At 38.6% G+C, this 25,600-nt stretch overlaps 1 protein-coding gene and 1 long non-coding RNA gene across 4 annotated transcripts in view; one reads left to right on the top strand and one right to left on the bottom strand.

The window, feature by feature from the left end:
- The window catches only part of COG5 (component of oligomeric golgi complex 5), a 241,367-nt gene extending 223,909 nt beyond the window's left edge, over positions 1 to 17,458 (bottom strand). The window contains exons 1-5 of one of the 2 annotated variants that reach the window (XM_061640367.1): positions 17,312 to 17,458; positions 16,559 to 16,698; positions 14,991 to 15,048; positions 3,676 to 3,730; positions 3,522 to 3,591 (exon numbers count right to left, since the gene is read on the bottom strand). In XM_061640367.1, coding sequence (XP_061496351.1) covers positions 3,522 to 3,591; positions 3,676 to 3,730; positions 14,991 to 15,048; positions 16,559 to 16,698; positions 17,312 to 17,396 — 408 coding nt within the window. In that variant the 5' untranslated portion in view covers positions 17,397 to 17,458. The remainder of the gene's footprint in view (positions 1 to 3,521; positions 3,592 to 3,675; positions 3,731 to 14,990; positions 15,049 to 16,558; positions 16,699 to 17,311) is intronic. The other variant, XM_061640368.1, reaches the window with a different exon arrangement.
- The window catches only part of LOC133390899 (uncharacterized), a 30,128-nt gene continuing 21,876 nt past the window's right edge, over positions 17,349 to 25,600 (top strand). The window contains exon 1 of one of the 2 annotated variants that reach the window (XR_009764486.1): positions 17,349 to 17,642. This is a non-coding gene — a long non-coding RNA (uncharacterized LOC133390899). Of the gene's footprint in view, positions 17,643 to 17,756; positions 17,925 to 25,600 lie in introns of those variants that run through there. The other variant, XR_009764484.1, reaches the window with a different exon arrangement.

Here is a 25,600-nt window from a genome sequence, read left to right as displayed (position 1 = left end):
TATAAAAGTATATACTCAAAATATCTTAAAATAGAATCTATTTATATCTTCTTCAAATACAATAAGTTAAAAGCCTCCTTTTCTAAGTATAATAATAAGCCAGGGACACAAATATGTGGCTTTTGAAGTCCAGGATAATAAATATGACACAATAGGCCATGAACTATATTTTAGATTGTGAACTAAACAGTGTGGACATTTAGATCTGGTTTGAATGCAATGCTAAACCATAGTTTAGTTTTATATGCATCAGCCTACTCCAGCTTCCCCAGCACATCCACGAAGAGGAGACTAGAAATATCTGCTTCCTTTTTGACCACCTGCATCCAAAACCAGGCACCGTGCTTCATGTTTAGCTATGGTTTATTCCCAGGGCAGCCAACCTGCTGCCCTCCAGATGTTGTTGGATTATAACTCTCATCATCCCTGACCATTGGCCATGCAGGTTGGGCCTGATGGAAAATGGAGCCCAATGACATCTAGAGGTCCACAGCTTCCCCATAGTTTGTTTCAGGTCAGATGAAATGACAAACTACAATAAGTTCAAATCAGAAGTAGATGTTTCCAGTCTTCTCCTCACAGCTGTGCTAGAGTACAGAAATCTGAGGCTCTTTCACATAGAGCATAGTGCTAAGCTATAGCTTAGTGATATGTCCCAACTAGCCTTAGTTTTCATGCCATGGAGAAGCACTATTCTGACAGTCATTACCGCCCTTGTTTCTTTAGGGTTCTTTGCATTTTAAGCCTTCAGATAATTCAGGAATGGGGAACTTGTAGCTTTCCAGTTGTCAGAGTATAATGCCCATCCTTCCTTGACCATACTGGCTGTGGCTGACGGGAACTGAAGGCCAACAACATCTAGCATTTCACAAGTTCCCCATTCCTGATTTAAAGTATGAAAGCAATAAACAGAAAACCACATTTCCTATCAATGTCTATCAAACCTTTGTGAACCTTTGGGTTCAGGTTCCCCATCCCTGAACTAAGTGAACTTGCTTAGTGTCCTTACACGTGCAGAGAGCACACCAAACATAAATCCACAACTGCTACCCTAGGCAAATGCCAATACTGTATGAGCAACAAGACCACAGGTTTTGGATTATGCTCCTGGGTATCAAAAAGGCTATATGTAGCTGCAAACAGTGCATTTTAATTGTTATTGCTCCCAATTAGCATGCATGCCTATTCAGGAAATGAATTAATAGATTGGAAGCTATTTAAGGTGATCCTTTAAGTTATGGTTTAAACCAATTATTTATATCAATCTATTTTGCATCACATAAAAAATACAAATTGGAGAACATTTTAATTCAGTAGCTGAGTTTGTATATGCATAGATATGCATAGGCTATATGCAGCAGAGATATATGGATAGAAAGTGGGAAGCTACAAGGAAAGAGTACTTCAGTCCTACAAGACCCTCTTCATAAGCACACTGAACCATGTGAGAACTGTATCTCTGTAACACTGTCTCATGTTCCCACAGACTGTGCTTGGATACTGCAACCATGTAGACAGGGCTGATTGTGTGAGTCTTTCCAACAAGGTCAACACACTTCCACCTGGCACAGTTGCCCACCCCCATGGTTGCGGTATTCACCCATACCACTGCTGTATGGACAAGAGGCTCCCACAGAGCATGGTGTGAGAATGTGCACAAGCACGAAGGGGCCCTAAATGCTGAAATGCTCTACAGACATGTAGTATATATTTTCAAATATACAACATACCAAAAGATTCATCTGCAACTAGACCTATAAAATGCTGCTAAAAAATGTGAATGCTAAACCCCTGCTAGTTTCAGTTGTTTCAGATTCTACATCAGATATCAGATTCATGTGGAGATTTTGGCATGTAGAATTAAAGAATATTAGCAGTCTGCAATTAATAACAATCGTGATCCCAGAACATTAAAACGTGAACAAACTATTTGAACAAACAATGAGAACTCTGACCCCTGGCAGAATTTGTGATCCAGACTAGGCAACTTTAGACGAAGCACAGTGTTTTTTAAAAAATTGTAGACTACATCTGAGCACTGTGCTTCACCTAAAGTTGCCTACTGAGAAATACTCTCTTCAGTTCCATAAAAGTTCTATATTATATAATATGCACTTCAGACATTTTGACTGTTAATTAATGTAATCTGTTGAAAGCGCTATCTTTGCCAGTGAAAAAAGTACATGCAGATTTTTTCTTTTCACACAACTCAAAATTTTATTTTAACTCATAATACACACAGCCTCAAATATGGTTAACTGACAGAAGCTCTTAATCACTTCTCAGTTCAAGTATAGTAAAATGGCTGCAATTTCAGGGGAAAATATGTATTACATTTTTTAGGAGTTCTAGAAGTGCCAAAACATGTCAAAGGGTAGATAAGGAAAAATTTAAATGTTAGGGGAAAGTCTAGAAAAGAGACATTGGACCTGCCACGGCTGAGTGGCTAAATTAAAACAGAACGTATTACACTTGTTGCGCAAGCCAGTTTATTCTGTTAAATCCAAGTAAGCTTATAGTTAAGCTCTGCACCACTGAAGTCCAACTATCAACGTCAACTCAGCAAACTACAGTTGCAATATACCTTGGTGAAATAGCCAAGAGGCCTACAGGTCTTTTAAAAAGTCAGTAAGAAATAGAGAAAAATTAAGATTCTATGAAGATAATCAAATGCTTCTGTGAATAATGTTCTTTTCCAACTGCATAACATGGATAGAAAAGTACCAAATACAGCTTTGCTTGAAAAAGTCAGAACTGCATCCATAAGTTGCAGTAAAAAGTGCTTAGTCAGAAGCATATAAACTGGAGAAAGCTGAAAAATTCTTCTGAAATATCTATGACTTAAGTTTACTGCTGATTTGTCAATCAATGTTTAAAACAGTTGGTCAAGTAAATTTTTTTGTTAAGGAATGTTCACAACGTTAAGCACTCTCACAGTATCAGGAAACCAAATATGAAAACGCATTTTTTTATTTCCTGCAACTGATGGATAGCACAGAGAAGAAACCAGCTAAGTCTAGACTATACATGTCACCAGGAAGACTCAAGAAAAAAATTACCTTGATTGCAATGAATAACAATAAGGAAGAAAGTTTGTGTCAAGTACAGAGGTGCACTTCACAAATCTGTAACGAGAACTTCTTTTTTCCTTTTCACAAGGATTGTTGACATGTTTAGTACACATACTCAATTATTTATTCTGGGAGTGTTCTCATTGGAGTTCCCCTCCCCCTTCCAACCAGTAACCATAGCAACACTCTAAATCCAGCCAGAAGAAAGACTACACAGATATCTCTGGCCACCATTAATTCTTGTTCATATGTTGAAGCTGCAAAGAAACACCATCTGAAATGCTTCCTAAAAATATGTCTACTTTTCTCACCATTGTTATATTCCTTTCTACAAGAAGAAAACTTGCCTTTTACAGAATCAGTAGATAGCTCTTTGAAATGCCCCCCTTTTTTACAATCAAAAGAAATATATTTCTGGAGAATAAGGGCACAAAGTTGGAAGTAACTTACCTGAAGCCTTGCTAACTGCGCAGTACGAGACACTATTTTGTTGTATGGATCAATAATTTTGGCTCTGATTCTAATGAAAAATAAAATCTGTTTTAGAAATCACAGTACTGCATAAAGACTTAGAACTTATAACAACATTATACAGGTGACATACCTGTCAACAGTACTTTGCAATGCACTAATTCTGGTTTGCATCATTTGAAGAACACCTGGATGGGAGAGTATCAAACAGAGCAAAATCAGTATTTCAAAAGCACAGATCTGATATAAAGGCTGCATCTTTGTCCAATTAAAATATAACATTTTTAAAGAACTCAAAACAGTGATAGCAACTTTGATCATCAATTATTTCTATAGCATATTGCAGAGTATAAAATGCTTTATTATTCTTATATTTACAGCCTTATCCTAAACACATTTACACACAAACAATCCCATTCAGTTCAATGGGATTTACTTTCTGCTAGGTATATTTAGGATTGTAGCCTTAATCGCACAAACAAACATTGTGAAGGAGGTCAGGTGGAGTCATTGCTAAGTGGGAATTTGAATCCAGGATTCTCACAACCCAGTGCTGTACCTATAATGCAAGTCTAGTGATTACTTTAGTAATCCAAGATGAAACATGGCAGACTGAAATCTGATCCCATTTACTCAAAATTGCCAAGTTCTCTTGACATTTCTGTAGCGATTAATAGTATTGTGCTACATTTATAAGCGGTTAAGAATCCATTATTACCTAGAAAAATCAGTCAAGGCTATTACACAATAAGTACCGAGAACTGATTGAAGACATGCAGGGAATATTGATCTCCCCACCATTAAATTAATAAATCTGTATTCAACATCAAAAAATTTTTCCACTCCAAAAATCCCAATATTCTCCAGAAGATGACCCTGCAAATACAATGCCAGGAAATCAACTAGATTTTATTATCCTTACAACCGGATCCTAAATAAGATCACTTGGAAGTAAGTTTCACTGAATTCAATGTAAGTAGGCTTAGGATTGCAACCCAACAGTCTAATCCTTTGTATATTGACTCAAAAATGTCCCCCGGAATTAAATGGGACACACATGCATAGGAGTTCAGGTTCCAATCTTGATGAATTGACCACTCACACCAGTAATGTCCAATTGCAGTCAGTATGACCAGAATGGTGTAATCAAGAAGCAAAACACTAACTATTCATGGAAGAATCTCCTATTTATAGACAGCTTGTTACAATAATTAGTTAAGAGAGAGAAATGCTGAATGAGAAAAGAAAGTTGAAGTTACAGAGAAACAAGTATGGAAGGTGGCTATAATGCAATTGCAGAGACAGACTACAGATTTTGAACGGTGGAATGGAAACTTTCCACATCTATGCCACTACTTTGCTTATGCCCATGCCTATTCTTAGGATCATTTATGTGGAACTAGAGAGGGCTTAGCACTAGTATAAAAGGCCACCAATACTTTGGAAGGAGTTACAACAGAAGAGAGCTCAATGACAAGGTGCAAAGAAGGTGGCTGCAGAACAGCCCATTCTTCAATGCATGGGCCATTTACTCCAGTGGGGTTTACATATATGGGTAGAGAGGCTGAGGGGTGGGGGTTAAGCTATAACGTGTGGCCTACTCAGACTTTAATAATTAGGAAAATGGCTTTAGGGATACTATACAAAATTGGCTCATGAAGTGTTTATGTTGCAAGATTATCTTCACAACAATTAACCTCAAACTTTAATAGCTAGGAGAAAATGTTCCCCATGGATAAATAGATATTTAAAAACCTAGTTAACATGGAAAACAAATCCAAGCAAAACAGAGGTACCCTAATGTATTTATGAGGTTATGTTATCAAAGGAGGCATCGCTATTTTCTCCCAGAAACTAAATTTCAACGTATGTGATGTAGTTTTAATCTTTTGTTGTAAGAGTACATACCACGACTCAGAATGTTACATTATCAGTTAAAACTCGTGTACAAACTCATGTAGGAGTCCAGTTCTATATATGTAACTAAGTAGGCTTAGCATCCCAGGGTGATGTAACGAGAATTTATCAACCCACACATTTGTCAAGGCTTAGTCATCTATACATCAAGGAGTTAGGATTCAGATAAAATGTTATGCATTATTTAATTAGATGAGGACATAATTTAGGATTCCCTGAATATTATGGAGTATTCAGATTTCAAGAGCTCTGTCCAAAAGAAGTATGAAATTTATTATTTGTTTGTTTGTTATGCTACCTTCTACCGAGAAGGATACATGTCCCATCCCCCTTCTATCCTCACAACACCACTGTATGTTAGGTTGTGTATTCAGCATTTCTAGACTACTTGCGGCCCCGCAAAGTAGTTTACAATATGCTCAAACAATAAAATAATTAAATAATTTAAGAACATGAGAGCCTACTGGATCAGGCCAAAGACCCATCTAATCCGGCATCCTCTTCTCACAGAAGCCAACCAGATGCCATGGGAAGCCCGTAAGCAGGACCTGAGCACAAGAGCACTCTCCCCTCCTAGTTTCCAGCAACTGGTGTTCAGAAACATATTGTCTCTGGCTATGGAGGCTGAGCATAGCTACCATAGCTAGGAGCCAATCTGAAACATTACAATCAGCATGTTAAATAAAGATTAAGAACAAATATCCTATATCAGCCATTCTCACAGGAGACCCACTGAATATCGCCCAAAAGATTAAAAGCAGACTGGCTAAACTGAATCGTCAATATTCTATTTTTTTTTGCTTGTCTTTTTATTAGCAAAATAACATTTTTGAAATGCATTGCCCATACATAAACCATCAGGAATGGGGTAGTCTGGTTTCGTTCAGTAGGGAATTCCATAAGCAGGAGCCTACCACAAAGAAGGCCTTGTCTCAAATCACCTCCCTCTTTAGGTGGTGGGAAAAGCATCTGGCACAAGGTCACCCAGTGAGCTTCATGACTTATCTGGAATTTGAACCCAGATCTCTCCAGTCTATGTCCAACATTCTACCAACTATAAACCACAAGATTTGCCCATATTTTCTTATGTATCTGAACAAGCCACAGTCTTCAACTTTTCAAATACATACTCTTGAAATTACATTATTAAGTGTACAGGGTCATAGGGGGCTATAATGTTTCATTTTGCCCCATGGGAAAGTTAAATACCTGGTCAGTTCAAAATATGCCAGGGAAAAATATGCCAACCTTAAATGGAGAATATCCATACAATACATTAGGAACAACTAATGGGGGTAGGGACAGATTCCACTTTTGCTACCAGTATAGATGCTGGAAAGCCTTGTGGGGGGGGAAACACTTTTCCTTTCTGAGGAATGATTTATTTCTTCCCTCAGAAAGGTTTAAATTAGCATATATAACAGATTTCAATACTGGCACTCTAAGAAAAATGATGAAGGAATAAATAAGAAAAAATGTCTGGGAATACAGTTCAAAACAAATCTCAGGACTGCCTGCTTTTGCAGCCTTCCCACAATGTCATACATATTGTTTGTTCTATAATTAGAAAAATTATGATATCATCCTATTCACACAATCTCTGGTCTTTTATGATACAAGGCAGATACAGGAATTTCCTCAGACTACATACAGAAACTATACAATTAAAATCTTTAAGCATATTTTGGAATATAGATTAAGGCTGCAATCCAATGCACACTTACCTGGGAGTAAATCCCACTGAACCCAATAGAGCTAAGTAGAGATGTATTGGCTTGCAGCCTAATTATCCAAGAATAACTGCAAGCACAATTTTTTGGTAAATAAACTCATACAATCATAGAATAGTAGAGTTGGAAGGGGCCTACAAGGCCATCAAGTCCAACCCCTTGCTCAATGCAGGAATCCAAATCAAAGCATTCCCGACAAATGGCTGTCCAGCTGCCTCTTGAATGCCTTCAGTGTCAGAGAGCGCACTACCTCTCGAGGTAATTGGTTCCATTGTCGTATGGCTCTAACAGTTAGGAAGTTTTTCCTGATGTCTAATCAAAACTAATTGAGTTTTGAGTTTCTAGCCTATACACCACTTCTCAAATGTAGTATTAGGAACCTTTATAAATATGAAGGCGGTTATGCAACACACACTGATTTCCTCATTACAGTCACAATCCAGGCCCTTTGGAGAACGACTTATTGGTCAGTGAGAAAAAGGTCCCCGGTCCAATCCCTGGAATCTTCAGGTAGGGCTGGGTAAAATGCCAGTCTAAAACCCTGACTTCCTATGTTCTAGCGAAGGCTTATGTATACAGGCATACCCCGCTTAACATCGCTTCACTTAACATCGCCTCGCTATAACGTACATGCTCCATATGCCTGTATTTCTCCAGAAACACAGCGCAGCAGCAGAGGCTTTAGCGCGTGGGGGTGGAAATAGACGTGATCGCGCCACCGCAAATCAGCTGGGAGGCGCAATCGCGATCAGCTGAGAGGCGCAGCAGCGCAGCAGCAGAGGCTTTAGCGCGGGGCTTTGAGGCTCCGCATGAAGGAGAGGTAAAAAAAGTTTTAAAAGGTAGTGCTTCACTTTAAGGACATTTTGGGTTTACGTACTCGCTCTGGTCCCATTGAGTACTTTAATGCAAGGTATTACTGTATAGAAGCCCATAAACATATGTTCAGCATCTTGGAAAGCTCACTGAAAGTTCAGACCAAAATCCAGAATGGATTCACTGCCCCACAGATATCAGAGCCACCAGCCTCCACTGCTTTGTGACATGTAGTTCCCTGCTACACAATTCCTGTAAAACCTAACCAGATGTTTTAAAAATAATTATTCGCATTTTGAGGGTTAGAATTGGAGTATTTTTTTGGTTTATTTCTTTCATACTGTAGAACAGGGTTGGGGAAATTGTGCCCCGCCAGATATTGTTGGATTCCAACTCTCATTACCTCCAACCAATGTGACAAATGGCCAGGGATAATGGGAGATGCAGCGCAGCAGCATCTGGAGGGCCCCAGGTTCCCCATTCTCAATGACGGCTGGTGGCTCCATGTCAGTGGGATCTGCTCCGGGTTTTAGTCCAAACTTTCAAGGAGCTATCCAAGGTTCTGAAACCTATTCCCAACACAAGTTCAGCATCTTGAACAGCTCCTTGAAAGTTTGGACTAAAACCCAGAGCAGATTCTACGAGTCACCACTGCCCACTCTTGGTTTAGAAAGGCCATGCTCCCCTGTTGCAACGTTCCTGGAAGATCACAGCTAAAACTAATATTTCCATCACTTGCAGCAGCAGCATCACAAAATGACGGAAGCCCCATCTGCACTATACATCTAAAGCAGTATTATACCACTTTAAACAGTCATGGCTTCCCCCAAAAAATCCTGAGAGCTGTAGTTTGTTACGGATGCTGAGGGTTGTCGGGAGACTTCTATTCCCCTCACAGAGATGCAATTCTCAGAGTGGCTTAACAATCAACCCCTCTTACCAGGGAAATATGGAAATTGTAGCTCTGTGTTTTATTTATTTCATTTGCTCTAATAATTCTTTCAGTTAAAAACTTCTTAATACCCAAATCATGCAATTCCCTGATTTACATTCACGTTCATGTCAGTTGTTTTCTATGTAAACAATGCTTCTATTTAGCTAAAAAGGGAATTGTATTCTATGAACAGCTCCACCTGCTGGAAGTATATCACAATCTGACAATCAATGAAATTGCCAGGTGTATTAGCAATCAGTAACGAGATGATGCAATTAAAAATACCAACAGTTTCATGCACTTTTCCATGAGTCCATTACACCAGTGGTCCCCAAACATTTCCCCCCACAAACCACTTAAATTTGTGGAGGGTCTTGGCAGACCACATAATTTCTTCTGTGGAATTCAAATTATAAGTGTTCTCAAAAATGCCACAGACCACCTGAACAAAACTCATGGACCACTGGTAGTCCACAGACCACAGTTTGGGAACCTCTGCATAACGCTATAACTTCAAGCTCTAACAACAGCATAAGATGTCTGACATCCCTCAGAGTGGTGAAAGGGATATGGATGCATAATGATTGAATACACCAATTCTACATTTTCATTTTTTTTCTTAGTGTTTAAAAATACACAGCTGCACATCATTGTAACAGGGCGTTGATTTACATGAACTAGTGAACAACCAAGTTCTGCCCATCAGTTAATTTCTACGGCAGAATTCAATGGTTTCTCAGCCATTTATTATTACGGCAGGAATCCAAGTAAGTGCTTATCTTGTTCTGCACATCCAAGAGGGCTTTAGGATTTTGTTTATCAGGTAGAAATTCTCTGTGTTATATTGCAAATTGCTTTTGAAGTGTAAGGGCCTTTTAAATGTACTTTGTAGTATGACGTACAGGTCCGCTGTTCAAACAAAAAATGTTATGATCCCAACAGGCTGTCTAAATTTGAAAAGTTATTAAACTTTTCATAAGCATATAAAAGATTTTGAAAGGATTAGAGAATATAAACTACAACATTAAGAATAAATGGGAGACAGATTTTCAAATGAGTATTGTAGTCAAGCAGTGGATTTGCATAGGCAGTTTGGAACAGTTATTCTTGAGAGACAAACTCGAAAGAAAACGTTTTAAAAAATGCTTTAGAAATGGTATTATACTCACTTTAGATCAGAAGAATGTACAGCTCTGTTGATTATATCTCCAATAATTAGAATTAACATGAAGTGAATGTTAAGCATATTTGGCAGTTATGTAAGATACATAAAATGGGTTAAATTCAACGTAGAACTAAGTAAGCTTTCTATCAGTTCAAGGATTTCCACTTGTGCAATGGGACTTCCTCCCACCCCCGTGCACTCCCTAAATCTGTTCTGGGGGTTACCTCAACCATCTAAAGCAGATTTAGGGAGGGCGTGGGACATGTGCAGAGGAAGAAGAGAGAGGGAAAGTCCCATTGCACAAGCGGAAATCCTTGCATCCATGGAATGCTTACTTAGTGCTCTTCAAGATCATAAGACAAACAAACAGGGCCTGCTCCTATTAGATTTAGTGTCAGCACACTCCTTAGAAATATTAAACGGTTCCCCAGTAGATTCCTCCCATGGCTCTGTTACCTATAGATCTGCCCTGGGGACAAGTTTAATTGATTACATGATCACATCTCAAACATTGCTGTCAGCTATCGCCGTTTTTAAGGTCGTATATAGACCTGAGAGTGATCATTTCCCTCTTCAATTAACTCTAACACATTCTAATTTTGTTAAGTTTCCACCACCCCACAAGGAATCCCCCAGCCCATTGAGAAGGATTCTCTGGTCTGAGAATAGGAAGAACCAGATAGTATTTCAACTTAGCTCTAACCCATATCAACTGATACACCAGGGAACATTAGATGGTACACTCGATTCAATACTGGCATTTCAGGACATCCTTTCTCTGTTAAAACCCTTCCTGACTCGCAAACCGCCAGTAATAAATAGACCACACTCACGCATAACATGGTACGATCAGGAATGTAGGATGGTAAAAAGAAAACTCAAACAACACCTACGGCTAGTACTCAAAAATCCAAGCGACCAAGCCTATGTAAATCTTTTTAAAACTACTAAGGTTAAGTATAAAAAATTGCTGAGACAAAAAAAAATTAGATTTCGCTACTCTTAGATGGCAGAGATTAGCTGAAGCGGTCTCGACAAAACAAGAGCGCCTTTTTTGGCAGCTAGCTAATTTAGGAATGGGAACATCTAGCCAAACTTTAATACAGCATATTACATCTTCTGACTGGTATATTCACTTTGAGAGACTATACTCTTCTCTCTCACCCCCTCAAACTACATCTCCGGATTTAACCATCTCATCCTTACCACAGTGGCCCCCTGTAACCATCGAAGAAATTATAACCTTAATAAACTCGTTAAAAAATGGGAAATCTCCAGGCAATGATTTTCTGCCTCCGGAAATTTTTAAACATCTACCTGAATGGTGGGCCCCTATTTTAGCTGTTATGTTCACTAGAATCAATGATTTTGGAACAATTCCGGAGGGTTGGAGATGGAGTATTATAGTCCCAATATATAAAAAAAATGATCCGGCGGATCCCTCTAACTATTGCTCTATCAGTCTATTGAATGTGGTAACCAAATTGTATAGTAAATATCTTCTACAAAAGCTAGAGCAGTGGGCTGATTTAAACCATCTAATACCCCCAGAACAGACTGGGTTTAGGAGAGGGTCTTCTCCAATTGATCATTGCCAAACTCTCAACTTTTTGGCAAACCAGACCATAACAGGCCCCACCAGACATCTCTATGTGGCATTTGTAGATCTAGCCGCAGCTTTTGATTCTGTGGATAGGCACAGGCTGTGGACAAAACTATACAACATGAAAATAGACTGCCGACTTTTGTATTTAATCAAAGCCTTATATACAGATACTGTGGCTCAAGTGAGAGTAAACCGACAGGGGAATTTGACGCCCCCAATTGCGGTTGAGAGGGGAGTCAAGCAGGGGTGCCCTCTTGCCCCTTTACTGTTTAATCTTTTTTTAACTAACATTATTGCTGACTTATCGGATCCCCAATATTTTCCTCCCTCCATCGGTCATAGGAAGATCTCTGCATTATTTTATGTAGACAATATGGTTCTCCTCTCTCTAATACCTATTGGTCTGAGAAAACAGATGAGAAGACTACATGCTCTATGCAAACTTGAGAGGCTTAACATAAACTACCAGAAGACAAAAGTTCTAGTCTTCGGGAAAAGACTGGTGAGCCATAAATGGTCGATGGGAAATCATCAATTAGAGCAGTGCCGCTCTTTTAATATTTGGGGGTGATTTTTTCGGACACCCTTTGCTGGAAACCTCATTGGCTATCGATTAAGCAACTAGCAACAAGAACTGTAGGTGCAATTTTAAAATTCTTCCGCACCAGCGGTGGATATCTGATTCTCCCGGCCCTTAAAATCTTCGAGGCCAAAGTAGTTTCCCAGATCCTGTATGGTGCACCGATATGGGGATGGGATGATAAAGCAGTTCTGGCCCTTGAGACAATTCAAACTAACTTCTTGAGGCGCCTTTTGTCGCAGCCCCAAGGAACACCTGCGGCAATGCTCCGCGCGGAGACAGGTTTACCAGCATTAGGTGCTCATATTCACTTAACACTGTTAAAATTTATAAGATCTTCCATGATACAGAAAGACAGGGAATTACTAAATTTATGCTTAAATCACCGAAATTCACAAACTATTTGGGGAGTTAAAATTGAAGCCATACTACACAGATATCATATAACGATACAAGAATTTAATTTAATAGATTCACATAAAAGCCTAAGAGCAAAGATGTTCCAACACTCCGAATATTTAGATCATTTGTCCCTTTTAAATTGCCGAACTGCTCCCTGGTATTGGCGATTTAAGCAAGATCACACCTGTTCCTCTTATCTTCTTCAGACACTACCTGTACCCCTTAGACATGCATTTACGGCAATTCGTTTTTTTACTCTCCCCAACTCAGAAAGAGAGGGAAGAATATTTAACATCCCTAAGGATCAAAGAAAATGTATTTGCGGTTTTAATGGAGCAGAGGACCTTCCACACTTAATTTTAAATTGTCCAATATATCAGATTCCTAGAGCAAAATTGCTACGGAAGTGGTTAGATATCGGCGGGACGAGTATGGAAGCAGACAAAATATGCCTCCTACTCTCCGATTCAAACCCCGAGATTACTCATAATGTTTCTCTCTTTGCATTAGCGGTTCAAAAATTAAGAGTCAAATTTGCCTCAGAATTACAAACAAGATAGCTGCCTTTATTGAATTCTTATTGGATTGTCATCATGCGAGAGCTTTCTAGATTTTGGCACAATTTAACGCTTTTAAATTCTACATAATTTTAACATTGTTTTAACTACTAATATATACTATATGTTTGGTATTGTACCTTGCGTTGGCCTACGGCCCTACAATAAACTTGAAACTTGTATTGTATTGTACTTAGTGCTATATTATTATTAATTTAAATAATATTATTAATTGTAGACAACATAATTGTTCTCCTAAGATATATTAAGAACACAATCAGGAAAAAGTAACAAGAAATAACTAGATATTGATATTAAATAAATGCTCAAATAGTAATCACAAATTACTGGAAATAATATTAGTAGAGCGGCAAAAGAAATTTTGGCATACCACGCTAACAAATAAGCTCACATATTATAAGACACATATTATATCTGGCTATCATTTCTGGAACATTGGCATAGCTTTATTATTCCTTAGAACAGATTTAAGTCATATGAAAATGTGAAGGAAGAAGTTTTTACTACTGGCATAATAATGCAAGCTGATTCAGTTTTGATATTAGTGTTTGTCTTTTAACTGCTTTCTGTCCTTTTTTCTCCTCTTATAATTTTACAAAATATTTATTTTTGGGGGGGGAGGGGAAGAAATAAAGAACCCAAGGCATGCCCAAGCCCAGGGACACATTTAAAGTAGCTTTTAGGATCCTGAACCAAGTACCCATTTGCATGCACACTTATAAGAAAGCCCACTGCTAGGCATATGTGCTGGGAAGAGACTCTTTGTAAATTTTAAGAAGGATATGGAGAAACCGACTCGTTCCCCATCGCAAAGGGTGTGAGACAGGGGTGTATTTTATCACCCTATTTGTTTAATCTGTATGCAGAACATATCATATGGAAAGCAGGACTGGACCAAGATGAAGGAGGTGTGAAAATTGGGGGGAGAAATATCAATAATTTAAGATATGCAGACGATACCATACTACTAGCAGAAACTAGTAATGATTTGAAACAAATGTTGATGAAAGTTAAAGAGGAAAGCACAAAAGCAGGACTACAGCTGAACATCAAAAAGACTAAAGTAATAACAGAAGATTTATGCAACTTTACAGTTGACAATGAGAGCACTGAACTAGTCAAAGATTATCAATACCTCAGCACAGTCATTAACCAAAATGGAGACAATAGTCAAGAAATTAGAAGAAGGCTAGGACTGGGGAGGGCAGCTATGAGAGAACTAGAAAAGGTCTTCAAATTCAAAGATGTATCACTGAATACTAAAGTCAGGATCATTCCGACCATGGTATTCCCAATCTCTATGTATGGATGTGAAAGTTGAACAGTGAAAAAAGCGGATAAGAGGAAAATCCACTCATTTGGAATGTGGTGTTGGAGAAGAGCTTTGCGGATATCATGGACAAATAGTTGGGTGTTAGAACAAATTAAACCAAAACTATCACTAGAAGCTAAAATGACGAAACTGAGGTTATCAAACTTGGGACACATAATGAGAAGACATGATTCACTAGAAAAGACAATAATGCTGGGAAAAACAGAGGGGAGTAGAAAAAGAGGAAGACCAAACAAGAGATGGATTGATTCCATAAAGGAAGCCACAGACCTGACAAGATCTGAACAGGGTGGTTCATAACAGGTGCTACTGGAGGTCACTGATTCATAGGGTCGCCATAAGTCGTAATCGACTTGAAGGCACATAACAACAACAACAACGCATGCTCACCTTCCAGAGATTCTATGCCAGTTGCTTGTGCTAGCAAATCCTCATGCCTTGCAACTACCTATAAAGAACAACAATCAGTTATCACTGGAAGGATAATTAAAAACAAAAACTGGTCTGCCATTATGGCATAAAGCATGCTGTATGAGAAATGCAAGTTCAAGCCATACTTGGGTTTGCAAATCTTGTTACGTGTTTGTCTGGATCCTGGCATACATTTGTATTTCTGGTAGCAAGAAAAAGTTTTAGGGCAGCGTGATTATGTGCAGACAGTAACCCAGTTCGGATACAATAATAAACCATGTTGCCGCTAGTACATGTAGAACTTGACAATGCACCTCAAAAGTAGTTGGCCTTCCAATTAAACCCCATCTTCCAGCTGACAGGAGATAAATATTGCACTGCACTGCTGGTTGGTGGTTTTCATTCTAAATCAGAAGCACCTAACTCTGACTAAAAGCAGTTTAATTATAATCATCATTCAATTATGAGATATATACCTGCACGCTAGTTAGAAAAAAGGGGTCCTCTGACAGCTGCTATAAACTGCCTCAAAACAGACATTTTAAATAACAAATGCAAAGCAAGTATTATCTGCTATAAGTTTCCAGTCACCAGCAGCAAACTAGCAACCAAAAACTTTATTCAATGTGATTTATTAAGAGTGAATAACACAGTGATGTTCAATTCTCCTATCCAAAAGAACATTTATTCAACATATTCTAATCAGGTTTACCTGCTAAGATGCTGGCAAATATTTTAAGAAGGACAGCAGCTGGGCCATCTTTCCCCTGTAAGGGTAATTTCAGGTAATGCTGAGTTCTCCCCTCTTCTCAATTTAAACAATGTGCACTATTATTTTACTATCATGCAAGATATTCTACTAACAACAAGCATATTTCTCCTATCCCAAGTTGTATCAAGCAGATCCCAGAAAGGCTCAGGAGTTTATTCAGTGAGTATAATTATAATGTGTATCTTGGGAAAGTTGTGGGTGTCTATTTTAATAGTTAGCTCTGAAGCCCTCTCTTTTGGGCAGAATGAATCATTCAAATTATCCCAACTAATATGAACAAAACAAATAAGATATCGCTATTCATAATGTGTGGACAGACATTTTACATTCATGACAACTTTGCATTTACTTCCCCACTACCAACACTTAAAACTTCCATAGGTATGCATTCCTATACATTTACATTATTTACAGTCCCAGTTTTAGAGAACTTATACACTGACAATTGTCATATTAATACTGGCCATGCAGACAATAATATTAATACTGTCTGTGCACAATTATTTGGATTCTTTCTGTGGGAGACAAAATTTAATAATCACTTTTCCATAAATAAATATGTTGGAAGAAAGCATCTTCAACTAGTAAGTAAGAAATTTCTTCCTGGGCAAGTTTAAAAGTAAACAATACGATGCTATTTCAGACCTGAACCATCTTTATGAAAATGGAAATGGACTGCCTTCAAGCATCTTCATGGGGAGGATCAAATAATCCAATGCTATTTCAGAATCTCAACTATCTTCATATAGACTTGGGTGATATACACGTCACTTACTTGCAAATGGAGCTCTTTATCCAGCTGACTAATCCCTTGAGCAAGCTTTGCTAATTGCTCAGCTATAACAGCTTGATGAATCGATTGCGAGGTGTATGCCTTTACATCAAAGTCTTCTCTTAAGAAGTCAGCATAACATTCTGAAGGAGACATGAAAGGAGAGGTTTGGCTTTCTTTACTTCTCCCTTACAGACATTCAAGTTTCATTCCCAATTTTGCTCTGTACAGAAAGACACCTGCATAGAATCAAGCCTGAAGTTCAAGGAGTTCTGGAGGTCTGTCTGTGGTGGAGATCAGATACTCTATAAACTTTTTTTAAGTTGTCAGAATCTCAGGAGTCCAATCATTAAAGCAATTATTGTCACCACTACGCAGAGAGAAAGTACACAAGGCCCTTGTAAACAACAGGAACAAGCTACAGACTCCCGGATTCGGCCAATGATATGATCAGCCAAAATGAACACTCAGTAAAACCTTTCAACACCTCCTATTTGACTCAAGAACGGTTTAAAGTAAGGACTGCTGTTCTTTGAATGGTGGCAACTATTCAAATTGGGAAAATAGAGATGTTTAACGAACACCTGCAGAAAACACTTGGAGAACTACGCAAGACACACTGGTTGCAATTCTAAAACACACTTAGCAGGAAGTTAATCCCACTGAACACAACAGGAGTTGTTTTCGGGTGAACATGATTAAGAGCGCACTAATAACCCCAGCCGCCTTCCACCTCTCTCCAAACTTCTCCCTTACCGTCTCCTAGTAACTCTCCCACAGCCGGTTCCGGGGTAACTTCTGTTACTGTGCCAGTGCCAGCGGCGCCTCTTTTTCCTTCCATGCTGGCACTAGAGGAAGAACAGCTCCGCGGTGACGTACTAAGCCAGCGACGGCGCCTGTATCTTATAGTCGGTTTCCAGGGCTAACCATAGATATAGAAAAAAGGTTAGACTTGAATACAGTCTTTCTCTAGGTGTCACATCTACTCTGTTTTTCAGGCAGGTCTCAGAGGGTAACCATGAAGATGGAAAAAGGCTTACATTTGGGGAGGGGAGTCGTTATACTTCTATGGGTATTACACACTATTGTGAGTATTACACACTTTATTGGCTCTTCCGGCCTAAAATTGATCATATTTTCAAGTCTTAACTTCCAAGGCAAAGTGTATAGGGTTTTCAACATAGAGATGCCAAAGAGATAGAGCGATTCCACCTAAGCCCATGAAGAATCCGGACCAATGACCACTTTCGATTGTTTCATTTATCCCTTTGTGTGTCAGTATATTTCTTTCTCTATGGAGGTAACGCATCAGTTGAGCCAAACACTGGATTTTCCGAGACAAATACAATTGTGGGAAAGCGGTCGCACGGTAGGTAGAGGAGGAAGAGGAGGGCGAAAAACAGCCAATTTGTCTCTTCGCAGTAAACGGAATATCCTTTTTCCGCACAATTATTAAAAGTACAGTACGTCTGTTAGCTCTCGACTCTAAAATGGCGGAACTTAACTTCTGCTCGTTGCTGATTTTCCAAAACATGATAAAGAAGTCTAGAATCTTATATCTAGGATCTGATTCTGGTCCTGCTTTGAAAAAAAGATAAGATTTTTTAATGTCTGTGGGCTGTTAGAAGTCATGTTCTCGCTGGGAAATATAGTTTCCTGTAAACCCACATCCCTCTCTACCTCCTGGATGCCTATGTTTCTTCTGACAGTATTGTAATATAGTGCCTCACCTCGAAGTAGAGTGGAAATAACAGGCTAGGACGTTCAGGTAGTTGGTTTAAAGCATCTAAGAACGCTTTCAGATTTATTGAGCATTCATCCTGACTTGTTTGCAGGGAAGTTAGATTATGTTGCATCAGAACAAATGCTATCCCATACTTTCCAGGGCACTTTCCCATCATTTTCCAGGTGTTTCCAGACTGTCACTATGTTCAGGAGGAATTCAATCACATACCAACAAATTCAGGTTGTACAATTTGCTGATATTTTATTAAATCCACCTGACAGTAATGATAGCACACCCACAGACGACTGGGAGGTCTTATACAATAAACCTGCTTTTCCAAAAGACCAGATTTTTTGCAATAAGGAAAGCAATAGGAAAACGTACTGGAAAGTGTGGGATAATACTTACTTGACACAAGGTTATCTAACCTCCCTGCAAACAATTCAGGATGAATACTCCATAAGCAGGTCATCTGGAAGTGCCCTCATTACCACAGAAAGTCTGCTCTTTGGGGGAAGCAAGTTTGTTGTGCAAGACCTCCTAGTCAATTATAATTGTGCAGCTTGAATTTGCCAATATGTGACTGAATCCCACCCAAAAATAGCAACAGTTTGCAAGTGCCCCAAGATTTATTTATTTATGTATTTATTATTTATAAGATTGCCACCAGGCAGACTTTTCATGGGGGAAAATGAGTAGCAGTGCAATCCTAAACACGAAGTAAGACCCTCTGAGTCCTATGTAATTGTACACAGTACAGTTTCATCCTCCTAATCGGTATGCAGTTTCGTGATGGGCCTATGAGATACATTTTGGATCTTAATTCATGCTTTATTTAGTGGCACAATGCTTGCTAGAATAGTGGTTAAATAACCGAGGAATGAGTGACTAGAATAGAAACGAATGACAAATGTCTGTACAATAATAATATTTGTGAAGACAGTAATGATAACAACTGAACATGATTAATAAAATATAGATAGCCCAGGCAACCATTAATCCTAGATGTATTGTATTTCTCTGAGAGTGAGCTTTTCAAGCCAACCTCCTTCATTTCAAAGTGATCAGCCCCTAAAATCTTTTCTGTTAGGAGTTAGGCTTTTTATAATTTTTAATTATGAAAATTCTTAATAGGGCTTAATTAATTTTGCTTCTGAACTTTTTGTAGTTTACATAAGGCAGAGGTGGCTACCACCTGACAGTGCCACCCTCACATCTGTGTTTTCAAACCAGAGAAGAGCACCCATCAGGAGAACATATTTCTGGCATATGGCTGAATATTGCCCCTCCTTAATGAATGCAAAATTGTGTCCCTATTTTGGCGGTAGGCAGTGCTCGGCTGACAAAGCACTAGGGCTTGTGGCACAGTTTTATGCTTGATTTTCATTGTTTTAGCTGTTGTGTTTTATGCAGATTTTAATTGGGGGAGGGGGATTTGCTGGGCTTTTTGCCCAGTAAACTGTATTTTGTATTTTATTCTCTATAGAAATCATCCAGTGAACATGGCTGGATGGTCAGTTTATACACATAATAAACTGGGAACCCTTGGAAAAGGCCAGTGTTACTTTGGGTTAGCTGTGTAATTTACAAAAGAAGCATTACAACATGTACACCTTGTTGGCGTGTGTGCGTTGTTGTGTGAAACTGATTGATAAAATAGACTCCAACAAGCAAATTTTTAAAAGAACATTCTGGGAATTAAGGGATGAATTCTGCATAGCCAGTTTAGATTAAGATATATCTATCATATAGGACATGTATGTTGGTTATACATATGTTTCTTGATATTGATAATACTGGTTCTTCCCCTGTGGGGAAGTGGTTAAGGGAGTAAATTTGTTTCCAGGGATCATAGTTGATGACCAAAATGTCATAAATAGCTATCTCCAACAGTCAAAGAAAACCTCCTGAAGAGAAAGTGAGAATATATTTATTTCCTTACAGACGTTGTTTGCAAAACAAACACAGACATTTTAGGCAGAAATAAATCACAATTTCTTAATTTTAAAAAGTGCAATATAATATGTAGATAAAAAGATCCAGTGTTAAAACTCACAGGAAAAATACAATTTATTATGGCAAAAGCCAATACTTTTTTTTTGTAAAGTTATCAGTGCTTTCCATTAATTTAGCTTTAAACAAATAACTGCACATTGTTTTTGTTTGTTTGTTTGTTTTTAAGTGTTTTTAAATTTGTATATTTGTTTTTAATGTTTTTAATTGTAAACCGCCCAGAGAGCTTCGGCTATGGGGCGGTATACAAATGTAAATAATAATAATAATAATAATAATAATAATTCATCAAAAACCAAGAAGCATATATTAATTTCACTAAATAAGGAATTTTTTTCTATATGGTCCTAAAAGAAAGTTGTGGAAATTTGTTAAAGAAAAGCTGTCTTTTATTCCAGAAAGTGCATTAATGCATTTGTAGAGATCACACTTTCTAATAAACTGAAAGCAAAGTTTTCTAATAAACAGAACAGTTTCCAATAAACTGAGAACAAAAGTGTGCTCATATGTAAATCAGAAGTATGAATAAATATTGTTTTGTATTTTGCTATAGCTTGTATTTGCTGGTGCATGTCATGTTTCAAACTGAATGTTTGTTGTTGTTGTTATGTGCCTCCAAGTCGACTACGACTTGTGGCGACCCTGTGAATCAGTGACCTCCAGGAGCATCTGTCATGAACCACCCTGTTCAGGTCTTGTAAGTTCAGGTCTGTGGCTTCCTTTATGGAATCAATCCATCTCTTGTTTGGCCTTCCTCTTTTTCTACTTCCTCCTGTTTTTCCAACCATTATTATCTTTTCTAATGAATCATGTCTTCTCATTATGTGTCCAAAATATGATAACCTCAGTTTCATCATTTTAGCTTCTAGTGATAGTTCTGGTTTAATTTGTTCTAACACCCAATTATTTGTCTTTTTCGCAGTCCATGGTATCCGCAAAGCTCTTCTCCAACACCACATTTTAAATGCGTTGATTTTTCTCTTATCAGCTTTTTTCACTGTCCAACTTTCACATCCATACACAGAGATCAGAAATGCCATGGTCTGAATGATCCTGACTTTAGTGTTCAGTGATACATCTGTACATTTGAGGACCTTTTCTAGTTCTCTCACAGCTGCCCTCCCCAGTCCTAGCCTTCTTCTGATTTCTTGACTATTGTCTCCATTTTGGTTAATGATTGTGCCAAGATATTGATAATCCTTGACAAGTTCAATGTCCTCGTCAACTGTAAAGTTGCATAAATCTTCTGTTGTCATTACTTTAGTCTTTTTGACGTTCAGCTGTAGTCCTGCTTTTGTGCTTTCCTCTTTAACTTTCATCAGCATTCGTTTCAAATCATTACTGGTTTCTGCTAGTAGTATGGTATCGTCTGCATAAATTATTGATATTTCTCCCTCCAATTTCCACACTTCCTTCTTCTTGGTCCAGTCCTGCTTTCCGTATGATATGTTCTGCGTATAGATTAAATAAATAGGGTAATAAAATACACCCCTGTCTCACCCCTTTCCGATGGGGAACCAATCGGTTTCTCCATATTCTGTCCTTACAGTAGCCTCTTGTGCAGAGTATAGGTTGTGCATCAGGACAATCAGATGCTGTGGCTCCCCCATTTCTTTTAAAGCATTCCATAGTTTTTCATGATCTACACAGTCAAAGGCTTTGCTGTAATCTATAAAGCACAGAGTGATTTTCTTCTGAAATTCCTTGGTCCATTCCATTATCCAACTTATGTTTGCGATATGATCTCTGGTGCCTCTTCCCTTTCTAAATCCAGCCTGGATGTCTGGCATTTCTCGCTCCATATATGGCAAGAGCCTTTGTTGTAGAATCATGAGCATTACTTTACTTGCATGGGATATTAATGCAATAGTTCGATAATTACTGCATTCCCTGGGATCCCCTTTCTTTGGAATTGGGATGTATGTGGAACGCTTCCATTCTGTGGGCCATTGTTTAGTTTTCCATATTTCTTGACAGATTTTAGTCAAAATTTGGACTGATTCAGTCTCAGTAGCTTGTAGCAACTCTATTGGTATGCCGTCTATTTCTGGTGATTTGTTTCTTCCAAGTATTTTAAGAGCAGCTTTCACCTCACATTCTAAAATTTCTGGTTCTTCATCATATGGTTCCTCCGTGAATGAATCTGTCATCCTAGCATCTCTTTTATAGAGTTCTTCAGTGTATTGCTTTCATCTTCCTTCTATTTCATCTCGGTCAGTCAGTGTGTTCCCCTGTTGATTATTCAACATCCCTACTCTTGGTTTAAATTTCCCTTTCATTTCTCTAATCTTTTGGAATAGGGCTCTTGTACTACCCTTTTTGTTGTCCTCTTCTATTTCTATACAGTAACTATTGTAATAGTTCTCTTTGTCCCATGTGCTAGTCGCTGTATTGTTGCATTTAGGGTTCTGACTGTGTTTCTATCTCGTTTTGCTTTTGCTTTCCTTCTCTCTTGGGGTCTTTCTCTCTTTTTAACTAGAGGTATTGTCTTTTTGCATTCTTCCCTGATAACGTCTCTGACTTCATTCCATAGTTCTTCTGGTTCTCTGTCAACTCAGTTTAAAGCCTCAAACCTGTTCCTTATTTGATCTTTATATGCTTCTGGGATGTTATTTAAATTTTATTTTGGCTTTATGATTGCTTTGTTGGTCTTCTTTAGCTTTACTCTGATTTTCGATATGACCAGTTCATGATCTGTACCGCAGTCTGCTCCTGGTCTTGTTTTTGCAGAAAGTATGGAACTTCTCCACCTTCTGCTACCAATTATATAATCAATTTGATTCCTATATTGACCATTTGGTGATGTCCACGTGTACAGTCGTCTTTTCGGTTGTTCAAAAAATGTGTTCGCAAGAAACAAATTATTGGCTTCACAGAATTCAATAAGTCTTTCTCCTGCTTCGTTTCTGTCTCCTAATTCCCCACAATTCCTAATTCTTCTCTGTTCCCTACTTTTGCATTCCAATCCCCCATGATTATCAGCACATCTTGTTTTGGTGTGTGATCAATTTCTTCCTGTACTTCTGCATAAAATCTCTCCAATTCCTCTTCTTCTGCATTTGCCGTCGGAGCATAGACTTGGATGATGGTTATGTTGATAGGTTTCCCATTTAATCTCATTGATATCACTCACTCAGACCTTGCGTTGTAGCTCCTAATTGCTCTTGCTACATCACTTCTCACTATTAAAGCAACCCCATTTCTTCTTAATTTCTCATTTCCTGCATAAAATATTTTGTAGTTGCCTGATTGAAAATGTCCCATTCCCGTCCATTTTAGTTCGCTCACACCAAGTATTGTAATGTTGATGCGTTCCATTTCTTGCTTGACAATTTCTAACTTTCCCTGGTTCATGCTTCTCACATTCCATGTTCCTATTGTGTGCGTCGTACAACTCCGGACTCTCTTTTTGCATCTGTGCGCATCAGCCTCTGGGCTTCCTTTTGGCTTTGACCCAGCTGCGTCATTAGTCACAGTGATACTCGTACTTGTCCTTTGTTCTTCCCCAGTAGCTCGGTGAGTGCCTTCTGACCTGGGGGTCTCATCTTCCAGCACTATCTCGTGTTGCATTTTGGATACTCTGTTCATAGGGTTTTCGTGGTAAGAGATATTCAGAGGTGGTTTACCATTGCCTTCCTCTGAGTTTGGATGCATCTTAGTCTGGTGTTTCAGCTTTGACCATTCTGCCTTGGGTGCCCCTGCTAGTAGTCTAGCCTCTTGGTCTAGACTCCTGACAGCATTGCTCTCAGCTTCTTCAACACACTCAAACCCCCTTACCACATTAAGGTGTGCATCCGAAGAGGAGGAAACTGAATGTTTAGAAGTATTTATTTTATGATTTTTCCTTTTTATTTTTCAAGCCATGAAAATTAAAATGTGACCTAAATAAAAAACTGTTATATTCAAGTAAGTCCTACTCAGAGTAGACCCACTGAAATTAATGAACCAAAATTAGTCATGTCTATTGACTTCAATGTGTCCACTCTGAGTAGGACTAGCACTGAATACCACCCCCTGCATCTAACAGCTCAGTTCTAAAACACACCCCTAGAAAAATAAACTGTTGAAATCAGTGGGGCTAACAGTGGGATTCAGGGTGAGTGCTTTGTAGGGACTTTGGACAGATATAACAAATGTCTCTGCTGCATGGGGAAAAGGGAAATTCTAGGGTAGGAATTTGACTTTTGCACACCCTGGTTGGTACTGGATTCTGCTACATGCAGGAAAACTGAATGACTAAGGCAGATGGAGAAATGATTTGCTCAGGGTACATGTGTATGTGAGGGTTGCCAGGTCTCCGGTATTTGCCCAGAGACTCCAGTTTTTGGGAGTCCTCTCTGGGTCTCCGGGTGAGTCACCTTAAGCTCCGGACTCTTAGCTTTCATTTTTTTAAAAAATTAAGTTTCTAGGTGGTCTGGTTCAAAATATATAAACCAAAATGTAAGCCACCACTCCCCCAGCAACTTCTGTCAGTACAGGCTGCTCTAATCCCTGCCCTTTTAGGTTTTCAGCCAATAAGTGAAGTCAGAGTTGTGGTTGACAATATTTGTTGACCCCCAGGCAATAGCTAAACCCCATTTCAGGTTCTGAGAACAGTTCTCTTTTCCTGCTTGTCTCACATCAGAAATTCGGTAAATATATAGCCTTGAGCAGCATAAAGAGTACTTTCTCTGTACAGGATTGGGACTTGCTTCTGAGTAAAGATGCATAGGATTGCACTACAACAGAAGATCACAGCAGGATCTTGGTAGGCATAAAAGTGTACATGCAGGGGGGGTTAATTACTTGCAAAAATGGCATACATTTTATCTTTCAGTTTTTGAACAAAATTTTTTAAAAGTGTACATGTTGCAGTGTTATACTTTTCTAATTAAGGAGTCAAACAAGTCTAAATTTTACTGGACTGTTGAAGAGGGCAGTTTATTTGTCTTATTCATATCCTATTTTGAAAACCTTCCCAATATGAAGTTTTTCTGGGAGTAAAGCTGCAGCGCTAATTCCACATAATGGGAGTTAACTTCATTGAATTCAGCAGAACTTCCTTTTGAGTAGACATGGTTAGGATTGTGCTGAAAATCAATGGGACTTGTCAGTGAACATAGAAGGATTGTGTTGTAAATCTCTCCCCCTCCGGTCCTTTTCTTTAAGCAGCTAGGCAGGGCTTACTTAGGTGTCACTGCTTTTATTTGGCAGGAAAATAATATTTGCTTTAAAAAAATGTTCTGCAATGGCCAACTGGTTTTCACACCCTATCCCCCTCACAGAGCTACTTTCCCCAGAACAGGGGCTGACTGTTCAACCACTCT

The sequence above is a fragment of the Rhineura floridana genome, chromosome 8 (assembly GCF_030035675.1).
Source record: "Rhineura floridana isolate rRhiFlo1 chromosome 8, rRhiFlo1.hap2, whole genome shotgun sequence".
Lineage (NCBI taxonomy): Eukaryota > Metazoa > Chordata > Lepidosauria > Squamata > Rhineuridae > Rhineura > Rhineura floridana.
The sequence above is the reverse complement of the archived record's forward strand: the minus strand, read 5'-3'. Positions and strand labels throughout refer to the sequence as shown.